At 32.9% G+C, this 11,470-nt stretch overlaps 1 protein-coding gene, 1 long non-coding RNA gene and 1 pseudogene across 4 annotated transcripts; all 3 read right to left on the reverse strand.

Moving 5' to 3' along the window:
• Positions 1 to 1,421: 1,421 nt before the first annotated feature.
• On the reverse strand, positions 1,422 to 8,151 carry LOC120069742. 3 transcript variants are annotated; one of them, XR_005479655.1, is made up of 4 exons: positions 7,147 to 8,151; positions 4,323 to 4,478; positions 2,193 to 2,409; positions 1,422 to 2,040 (listed from the first exon to the last, which is right to left on the reverse strand). It is a non-coding gene; the product is annotated as an uncharacterized LOC120069742 (long non-coding RNA). The 3 variants fall into 3 exon arrangements; XR_005479654.1 differs by adding an exon at positions 3,423 to 3,481 and having other exon boundaries at positions 1,422 to 2,409; XR_005479653.1 differs by having other exon boundaries at positions 1,422 to 2,409.
• A 331-nt stretch (positions 8,152 to 8,482) lies between these two features.
• Positions 8,483 to 11,470, reverse strand: part of LOC120069740 — a 9,672-nt pseudogene continuing 6,684 nt past the window's right edge.
• On the reverse strand, positions 9,752 to 10,974 carry LOC120069741. The gene is made up of 3 exons (XM_039021534.1): positions 10,703 to 10,974; positions 10,523 to 10,619; positions 9,752 to 9,886 (listed from the first exon to the last, which is right to left on the reverse strand). Exons 1-3 carry the CDS (start codon positions 10,732 to 10,734, stop codon positions 9,770 to 9,772), a joined length of 246 nt encoding a protein of 81 aa, XP_038877462.1. The 5' UTR covers positions 10,735 to 10,974; the 3' UTR covers positions 9,752 to 9,769.

The raw sequence follows: 11,470 nt of genomic DNA on the forward strand, positions 1-11,470 counted from the left end.
TTTGAGAAATGAAAGGAGTTGTGATAAAAGGCCTGCTGCACCTGAAACTAAACATTAGTCCTTTTAGAAAAGAGTCAATCTGAGTTATATTTTCCAAACTCTTATCTCAAGCTTATGACTGAATATGAAGAGAGGGAACTCTGCACACTTAAGAAAAAGGAGATAACAAAGAATTATTTTGGAATGCTTGAGGAAAAGCATTGATCAAATTTAGGGGTGGTGATAACTTGTAGAAATACAAGTTATTTTTGTTCTTAAGTTGGAACAACTAAGGTTTTTAATGATAGATTCTCCTCATTTTTAGAAGAAACACATTGATTTATTCAAATATTAGCAAACTCATGCAAAAGAAGTTTTATTACTAAATATCGTGGCACTAACACATTGTATTGCAGGATTTCAATGTAAGGATTAACGCTAACGCATTAGACAAGTGTCGCAGGAAAAGCTCTAATGCGTAGGCCATGCATCGGAGGGAGTTCAACGCAAAGAAGATTCATTGCTCCAGGCTGATTGTGTCACATCACCACTTGCAAGTATGAGCACCTGTAGCAGGCGGCGTCTGAAAAACTTCCACGCAGCACGTGGCGTTTGAAAAGCATCCAAGAGTTAGGCGGCTAATCAGGGCATGGACTTTAATGATGACCAGGGCATGGACTTTAATGCTGCCCATTCACCAAGTGGACGTGACCAATGCATATAAATGGATGAAGTCCCTCCATAGTCAAGAAGTTCAGAAATTATCAAGATCCTTACTCTCTGTATATTGTAGTCATAATTTTAGTTCTTAGAAGCTGTGATGTGGTGCCAGACGATCAGAAGGGTTGAGAACCACCACCACCGCCGGTCAGGGAGCAGAGGAAGCCACTCTTGAGAAAGACACTTCATCCAATTCCTATACAAGTGATTGTACACAACGAGATTGAGCCAAATAAATACAAAAGATTGCATTCTTTGGCTTGACTCAGTTTCCTTCATCTCATTTATCGCTTTCATTTCATTTGATTAAATATTGCTTTTGTAAAGACTCTCTGTTTCTTTATAAAATTCATATATTTGATCCATCATACTTGCCATTGTTTATTTATTTTTTATGTTGAACGCATTAATACTTTATGCCAAACTTCATTCCAACGCTCAAGCCAACTTGACAAATTGATAAAAAGCATCTTTAACTTAGATTGTTCGAAAGAATAACTAAGCTGCATCAAGTAAGATGCCTAGTATAGCTAGAGATAGACTTACTGGTGTCTATTGCATTCTGTGTTAGATGCATGCATCCTAGAAATAGGTTTTGTATGTTATTCGCATTGAGAAATGTTGAATGAAGTCTAACGCATGAACAAAAGATAAGCAAATCACTCCATCTCATCCACATCATATCCTGGTTTGTGTACATTCATCTTAGACCGACGCGTCCACTTACATTAAACTCCATTCTCACATGATCCATCACTAACTACTCAACTCTTTTGCATCTCTTGCATAGGCACAGCAATTTAGTGTAAATAACACATTTCTCACATTTATTTAGGAAAACCCCTACAGTAGATACAACGCAAGGTCTGCGTTTGGTTAAATGAATCCCTGAGTTCGATCCTGGACTTACCAGGAACCTAAATTAGATTTATACTTAGGTCTGGTTTAGGAAAACTTGAACGTCATTAAAAGGAGTTGTGTGCATTCTGTTGCATATATCTGATGCCCCAATGCGTTACAATTACTTAAACGCATCAAAGCATAAACGCATCACTTATACTTAGAACTTATTCTTCTAATTTATTTTATACAAAACAATCCTAGAGCGAATCACAATAGCAACGAACAATCCTTATGAGTGAGATCCTCCTCATGAGCGAGATCCTTTAATCCTAGCGATACTCACCTTTCCAGTGAGATTCAGCCCAATTTCTAGTGAGATTTCCTTCTAGAGCGAGATCCTCATCACAAAATTAGCGAGATTTCCTTCATTAGCAAGATCTTCATTCTCCATATGAGCTGTTTGCTTCCCAAGCAGCTATCTGCTTATGCACAGCTTCTCTGTTACAACTTCAAAAATTCATAACTCAAAATCCAACCCTCTTTTGTAGAAAATTCCTTCTACAAACATGTTTAAAACTGAGTTAACTTTCTTTTCTTAAAATTTCAGCCAAAGTTTCCTTATAGTTTGGCCTGGAGCTTCCAATATTTACCTCGGGTCCTGATAAATCCGCGATTCTGCCTCTTCTGCAAATTCCTCACTTTTTGTTCTTCTTCTTCTGCAATCTTTCTCTGGTAAGACAACCTCGAAAACTAGATTCTTCAAGATTTCAAATGGCACCGATTTCACTAAATTTACTTGTATAAACCAAGCTTTCGAAGTTTCTCTTCCTTTTAATCTTCCTGCCACCTCCCGAATTCAAGGATTAACTGCCACGTGCCAAACCAATAAGTGAGTTTCCTTATTTAATATGTTTTTCTTTTCCTTTTCAACAACTCCTATAAACAACATGGACTTTCAGTTATTAGATATTTAATATATCATTTCTTTGGCTAAACTGCTTGTTTAGAAAACTTAGAATTCGGGATTTACACTTAGCTACACAAGAGCTTATTTCTTCTTGCTTCTATCTTTTATCCCTCCCCAAACATGGCTTCATTTAACTCATTAGAAGACATCACATTACTTACTCTTACTTAAAGTAATTAGGGTTCAGGTTTTATATTCTGGGTCTTGAACAAGAGGTCTCACCCTCTCATTAGCCCGAGAGGGACTCGATTTTTCGATTGGATTAAAAATCAATTTTTTTTTAGAGGATCAGTGGAACTTAAGGAACGAGAGGTAATTTCGGGGGTAAAACATAGAATTCACCCAGTCGTTATTACGAACAACCTGTGAAGGGTTAACTTACTAATCATGGTTATATCGAGTAGACATAATATACCTACAGTGAGGGAAGTTCAACTATGGGCTTTAGTGGAGTGATCCACTAGTTAATGAATGTGGGTTAATTTGGTCTAATGAGTTTAGCTGATTAATCTCGGATTGTTGGAGACCATGATCTGTAGGTCCGCGAGGTCCCCCTACTAGCTCATAAATGGATTAGGTTTAGAGTAGCATGATAAGTTAATTTGAAATGTTCAAATTAGAATTAAACGGAATTGAAGAATTAATATTTAAATATGATTTAAATGTATGAAGGTGAAATTGTGTAAAATTAATTTAATATTTGATATTAAATTAATTAGAATTATTTAAATTATTTATAATTTGTTATTAATTTTATTAAGAAAATTAATTTATGAAATTAATTTTGTAAAATTAATAATATTTTCAATTTTATAAAATCAAAATTTTGAAAAGTTGAAAAAGAAGAAAAAAACACAAAATGGAAAATTGGGATTTTCCATTATCATCTTCAAGTTGCTCACACTTAACCTACCTCCTAAGGCTTCAATTACTCCAAGCATGAGCTGCATCTCATTCTCATTACATGATGGTCTGCAATATATTGAAGAGATTTGAGTGAATTTGAGGCAATGCATCTAATACAATTTTAGCTGAAAATTCGTGTGAAGAAGGTGTTCTTCCATTGGGTTGCTGTTGTGTGTACTTCCCAAATTTACTTAATTCAAGCTTATTTTAAGTCCCACAACTCAATCTAGAGCACCAAGAGGATAGTAAGGAAGATCTTGGGGTGGTCTACAACAAGATTCAGAGAGATTTGTAGCTGAAATCAAGCTTTCAAGAAGTTCTACAAATGTATGACTTGAAACCCATTTATTTCTGCTAAAGTATGCTTTCGTTTATGCCAAAATTACCGAATTAGAGTGCTTATCGATCCTCATTGCTTTCGTTGCGTGATGATACGATCCAACATCAAATGCATTTTTAGAGCAAAAATGAAAATTTTGTCTTAGTTACATTTTTTACCATTGAATATTAGATTTTTACTTGTATTTAAGGGTGATTTAATATATAAGAAAAACTAATCAAGCCAATATAAATTGACATTAGTATGCAAAAATTGAACTCAAAAATAAAAATAATAAAAAAATTTAGATAAACAAACATTAATTCCTATATGTGATTTTGGAGTAATGGCACCTTCACCTAATTTTTCGTAGATAATTTTAAGCCAATTGCCATTTTATTCTAATTAGTTCCATAATAGCCATTGACCTTTCACAACTTTTTATTCACCTCATTTTTGTTCAAAAGACCCATCGACCAAAAAATCTAAGAAATTATATAATTTATTAAGTCATAGACTAGAGAAAAAAATTATGAAAAAAAAAAAAAAAAGAAAGAAAGAAAGAAAAAGCAATCAAAATGTTATTACCTAACTCATTTGCGAGTGCAGATTCCTTTTAAGTATTTTTATGCTCCTCCGAATTGCTACTTGAACCTTGTAATTAGCCTCATCCACAAACTTGAAATAAGTATATCTCCAACTCTTCTTCAATATTAAAGTTTCAACAACGGCCTAAAAATCCAACTATAAATCCAAGAATTATCATACTGTAAGCTTTGATTGTCAATGCTTTTGAATGATGGCCCATATGAATTCTCAAATACACATTTCATTGCAAGCGGATTCCCGCAAATATATGAATTGTCATCAAAACTTGAAACCTCATTAAATGTAGATAGATGACCTTCTAAAGAAATGTCGCCAGAGAAATTGTTGTGGGATAATTTCAACGTGCCTAATGAATTTAATTTCGATAAGTTTCGAGGAATTGGTTCAAAAAGTTGATTAAAAGATAGGTCGAGTGATTCTAATGACTTCATTTCCCCTATTTTAGTAGGAATTGGCCTCATTAGATTATTGTGAGACAAATTCAGTCCAAACAACCCTGTAAGTTTTGTTATCTCACTTGGAATGAAGTCCACCAAATAGTTATTGGATAGGTCTATAGTCACCGTTAAATTTAGTTGTGTCCTGGAGTAATTGAAATAACTTGATTTGATAGATTGTCCTGACATTTTTTTCAGTAACCAAGCATAACCTATGCCAACAAATGCGACTGAATCTATCTATGTTATTTCCTGTCCTCATTATGTTGAAATGGTTGAGATTTGGTGGGATACTTCCCTCCAATTGGTTATGTCCAAGATCCAAAATTTGCAACTTAATGAGCTGACATAGACTAGAAGGGATGGTACCATTGAACAAATTACTTCTTAGTATTAGATATTGTAAATTTAGAAAATTATCACCTGCCCATGTGGGGATATTTTCAAAGAACTTGTTTCCTTCCGGATCTAAAATTTTTAAAACTTAGAAATTCTTCAATACAATTGGCATGAATCCTTCAAAATTATTATTTCTCAAGAATATAATATTAGAAAGATTTCTATTTGAATATGGAAAGGTCCTTGAAAAGTTAGCATATTCTTCGACGATAAATCCAAAAGATTCAAGTTTAGAGTCAATAAACAACCTCGAACCATTCCAGATAGCTTATTGTTTGAAATATTCAAAAAAATGTACAAATTCTTCAATTTACAGAGTGAAGATAGTAAAGAATAATTGATAAGGTTATCATTGACAAGCAACTGTTCTAAATTGGGCATTTGATCGACAATGTTGGTAAAAAGTGATCCCACTATTTGGTTGTGGGAAAGATCCAAAGTGGTGATATTTTGTGGTGTGAACCATGTTGGTAAAGAACTAATTGAGAGACTTGTGTTGGATAACGACAATTGAAGCAGTGTTTTTTTGCGTCTGAAGCCACTGAGGAAACTCACTTCCATGAACAACAGTACATGAAGTTGCATGAAGGTACTTTAATTGAAAAGGAGGATTCCAATTAGATTTCATATCTAAGGATAGAAGTTCATTGTAGACTAAGTTTAAAGTATGCAACTGAGAGAGATTCGCAAAATGAGCTTTTGTAAGAATGCCTTTGAGCGAGTTTCTTGATATGTCTAATACCTCCAAATTCATTAATCTTCTAAATGAGGTTGAAATTGCTCCAATTAAAGCTTTGTTTGAAACATCTAAATATTCAAGGTTTAACAAATTTTCAAGTGAATGTGACTGGTTCCAAGATTAATTGACTTCAAGTTTTTGAATTTTCTTAACCAATCTGGAATTCTGATTCTCAAAGATGTATATCCTACGTTAAGTACTTGAAGTTCATATTCAAAATTGCAACCCATAAATTCATTCTCATAACTATTTCCAAACACATCTCCACCAAGATTAGAGTTCCACGATAAATCAGGTGCTTTTAGATCACAATTGTTTCCAATAAAGAAAGAAATTTCACCTTCAAAAATAGTAGACAATTGTTTATTTGGAAGGTCTAGGTCTTTCGAGGAAGTCATATTCTGAAAAGCCTTAGGATTTTGACCATTAAAGTCATCGGAAGACAAGTCTACAAGTTGAATTTTACTAAGAAATAAAGAATAATTTAAGGAATAACTCATAGAGAAATGGATGTTTTGAAGATTACATTCGCTCAATCTCAAGGATACCAACAAAGGAAGAGAACTTAGAACTTTCATCAAATTCAAAGATTTCAAGAAGTCCATCCCAGTCAAGCCAAGGAACTGTAAGGATGAAAGATGAGATATCCATTCAACATCATCATTGGTTGTTGGCTAATTAAATAATAATCAAGAATATCCAATTTAGTAAGATTTCCTAAATAAGGAGGAACTCTCCTAGAAATTGATGTTCTAGAAATATTAAGATATATTAATTCAACCATTGAACCAAAAAAGCTTGGAGTTTGATTATAGTTGAAGTTTTCCCAATTAAATCCAGGTAATTTAAGCATTTAAACTCAAACAAACTAGAGTCAATGGAATTGCTATACGAAGGTGATGAGTAAAAGTTGACCTAATAATCACTTCGAAGATCAATCTTAGAAACATGTCCAGTAGTTTGATTGCAGCCCACTCCATTCCAATAACAACAATCAATTTCGTTCCATGAAGCTAATCGATGATAAGGATCATCAAAACTTTCCTTGAATTGTAGAAGAGCTTCATGCTCCTTTTGGATGCAAGTTATGGAGAAAGAAAATTGGAGTAGAAACGTCATAAATAATAGACACAATACAATTGATGACTCTTGATCATCTGATGCTTTATGCACAACATAATGTGTCAAAATGTTATGACCATATACGAAAAAGAGAACTAATTTTTACCTCCTCAATAAAGAAAGAGACTTCAAAACATGGATTGATGATAAAATCTCGAGCCCAAAATATATTGTCATAGCTTCATGAACTTACACCTTCTGAAATTTGGAAACAAACTTCAAATCTGCATCTAAATGATCTCGAAGAACCCCACTCATCCATAAAGATAGATCAAGAGGATACCAACTTTAACACTTCAGTTAGGTTTTTCTACCAATTAAGTCAACCCTTAATAAGTCTTGAAGACCGTTTCAAAAATTGAATAGATGGAATGAAATTGACAATGGCGGGACATGGCAAATAGGTCATATAGGTCATTTTCAGTCCACTCAATTTTTAACCCAATTTTTCAAATAGGTCATTTTCATTTTCAATTCTACTTGTGTTTCCATTCAATTTCTCCACCTAACAATTTTCCCTCTCTAACTTGAAGACCTTGAAAAAAACATCTTTCTAGGGTCTTTAAATTTTTTAATGCAAAATTTAAATTATATACTTTTATCTTGATTGTTTATCAAATTTAACTCAAATCTAATTAAGAGCTTGTTTACCTACCCACTCGTAACTTAGGGTGCAATCGTAATTAGATTACATTATAAATGAAATGGGTTACAATTATAATAAAATTACCTTTCATTGTGTTTACCACCGTGTAATGAAATTGTGTTAAATCGCAATCAGAAACTCATTGATAGTGTTTATGTTTCTATGTAATGAGAATAAAATTTGAATGATTACCAAAAGACCCTTATATATTTCTAATCAATTTTATGATGCCCTCTTCATTTTTTTGTCTTGCATTTTTTATTTTATTTAGTAATTAAAATTATTTTAGATGTTTATATATATACAAAATCTGTAATTATATAAAATCTATATAACCAATAATACACTCTTTGGTTTAAACCAATCATGCTTTAGTAGTAAGCTAGACTCTTAATTCACATAAGCAAGCTTTCAATTTGTGCTACTTACTGATTAAACACATACCTTATTGTCACGGATTATGAGTTAATCTCTAGCAAAGCAAAGAAGATATGCATGGTTGATCAACCCAAACATAAATTCAAAGCATACGAGTTCAAATAGACCAAAAAACACCAAAAATCAAAGAGTAATTTAAAAATCAGAAATCCTCGCAACTTAAATACAATTGGATTTCTTCCCATTCCACTAAGTTGGAGTACTTACCTCAGTCACTAATGATCATCATCAAGTATCAAGATGGCCAAAATTAGTCTCGAAGTTGCAAAAACAAACCAATTACAATAGAAATAGGGAAAGAAAATTGGAACTCCCTTGACCTAAAAGATGAAATGATCATATTAGGTGGATAGTGTCAGAAGAAAGCTCAAGCGTATAGTGAGTTATGCCAAAAATAGCGAAGTACCTCAAACTCATTCATATTGTTATCCAAGATTACATGATAAAACTTTGCATTCTATTCCCAAACAACTAGAACTCATGGTAGATAACATTCCTTACTCCCGTACATAAGAAGTGGTGAGCATTTTCAAGGTAAATAATCATATGATTAAACCTAAAAAATCATTAGAAAAATGTATTTAAATCACCTACATGAGAATGTAGGCATTGGAAGAAACGGCGGGATAAGAACTAGGGATAATATTTAGGTGTAGCCTTCATGCATCCCTACAATCACAAAAGGAAAAAATATATCTAAAAGTATTTTAAAAAAAAAAAAGAAAAAGAAAAATGTGTCACGTTATGATTAGACACTTGAGTAGACTACACAAAAATGCGTACAACTCTAAGAACTAATTTATTGTGCACCAAATGCACATTGATTGTTATGTGCCAAGGCAAGAGATAAAGTCATCCGCACCTTGCTTACAAAAGTAGTTGCTCACCCTTTCCTAGTGTTCTCTCCATTTCCCAACATGATTCCAAAGCTCTTTGTCATTTGATCATTTTCTTTCAAGAGAGCATATCATTTTATTAGTATTAACTCAAGCTTGGCACAAAAGAAAGAACCGATAAAGAAAGATGATATTGCCTAATGCATAGACAAGAGGACGATGGCCTCTCTCTATATATACATGTCCCTATGTCGCTATTCTATTTTGCAACCTCCATTTAATGAAATTGGTAAGAAGCACAATTTCTCTAGTTTTTTCACTATAATGGACTGAGATACCCCTTACAAGTATAAACAATCCATTTTCTATAGATTCCTATCAATTTAATCTTATCAACAATACAACCTAAGAATCTTAGAAATGAACTTCACAAATAAAGACCATTAAATAAAGGTAATAAAAGGGCAATATCTATAAAACTTAAAGTAAGGGATTTGTTAGTAAAGCCAAAATAATAAAAAACAATCCATTGACACATAAGGGATCAATAGGAACACTACAAATTCACGATGTTCTTTTTATTCATCAGGAATTTACATATTTTATATATTTTTTACCAATCTTACATTCAATGCCCTTGAATTTGGTGGTGAAAATACATCTCTTCAATGTTTGCTATACTGCGGAACTTTTCATTATTTCATTAGAACGGCTTGGCTTAATAATTTACTGAGGTCTCCTATTGCCCAGGCAAGAGATAATATGTGGGTTGCTTCCTACAAAATAGAGTTAGGAGGTCATCTTCTTCATTAATTGAATAGAGATGGAAAGGGCGGGAAAAAATAATTAATGCAACCAACCTTGTAAAATTCAGGAAGATTGTGGAGCTTATAAACCTCATTAACAATTTGGATTTGTTTTCTGATCTGCAGCCAATTGAAAACAAAGGGACCACGCTTTAATCCATGTGATAATGTCAACCTCAACCATGTAAAACTCATAAAATCGCCATAACCTATGTCAAAAGATCTCAAACAAAGATGGCCTAACCAACACGTTTGTTCTTGAGTTAAAATTATAAACTTGTGATTTCAAAACATCACATGAGAGGGTGTTAGAGAGAATAACAATACTAAATGTGTACAACAAATTATTGTCGCACTCGCATGATGTGTTGGCAACTTAATCCTAATTTTCCAATATTTCATATTTGGACAACATGAATGCAAAACACAACTATGCACATGCATGCATATATGTGTATGCATTTGTAATCAAATTTCGACAAACTGCAACAAATTCTATAGAAAGTTGCCTCATCCTACAAGATTCTACATAAAAATTATTGTCTAATACTCTAATTCAAAACTTTTGATCCATGCATCAGATGCATAAAATCAAACTCACAAGTGAGGTAAAGAGTTCATTACAATCTAACTAAAAAACTTTTAACAGAAGTGGAAGCTCACATATTATTAGCCAGAAATTGAGAATGAAGAAAAGTACATTTACACCAAAAATGAAAAGATAACGGAAACGGAAATCCCTCAAATGTGACGTACCTCTATTAGCCCTCCAGTAATAATTTCCATTGACAGAAAGGTTCGAGAGAGTTCATCATTAACAAAAGTCTCCCACTTACTAAAATCAATCCAATAACTGTTAAAAAAAAAAAAACACAGGTTAAATACAAAACCAAGTTGGAGATTACTAATCGAAATCAATGGAGAGCTTAAACTTACCGCCTTTGAGACTGAAGCTTCTGGCGAAGCATGGTCACTATTGAGTCAATCTGGTGTACTCGGATTGGTACTGTTCTTGACAAACTTATGTGAAATTCTCTAGCCAATGCTTGCTCAAGTTTGTGGTCATCTTTACATAAAACATCCAAAGGAACGTCAATATCGACAAGATGGAGAGCAGGCACAAGTGAGGAAACTTTCTTCAAAAACAAGGCCACCTCCTTCCTTCCATTAGTTGGTACATACACTGGGAACGTGAAAAATCAAATATTTATTAGTTGGGCGTGGCCATCTATGTGAAAAGTCATATTGCATAGGACAAATGAAAAATCACACAATTATTTAGATTCATGTATTTAAGAATGTTTAACTTGTAGATGTTCATAATATCTTTAAATGTTTTGATTATAAATCAATAAACTAAACAGAAATCTACAAACTTATACCAAAAAGACGTGTATATTTCTTTTAAATACCTCATATCTACTTTAATGCTTTTCCTCATCAAGTACGTACATTTAGAAGATTGCAAATACATTGATAATGGAATTTTGTGAAGTGCTTTTATGAGGAAAGAAGCTTAGAAAAAGTTTTAATTCAAGAGTAAAAACCCAAAAGTATAGAAGTAGCCATCAATTGTTGAAACATTATCGTATATATTATTGATTTTCTTCGTTTGTTCCATCATGATAGTCTAGAATTCCATAAGTTACAATAAAAGGCAAAATTATAGATGTGTTGAAATGCATGCAAGTGATAAGTATTACT

Source organism: Benincasa hispida, unplaced genomic scaffold (genome assembly GCF_009727055.1).
Source record: "Benincasa hispida cultivar B227 unplaced genomic scaffold, ASM972705v1 Contig569, whole genome shotgun sequence".
Classification (NCBI taxonomy): domain Eukaryota; kingdom Viridiplantae; phylum Streptophyta; class Magnoliopsida; order Cucurbitales; family Cucurbitaceae; genus Benincasa; species Benincasa hispida.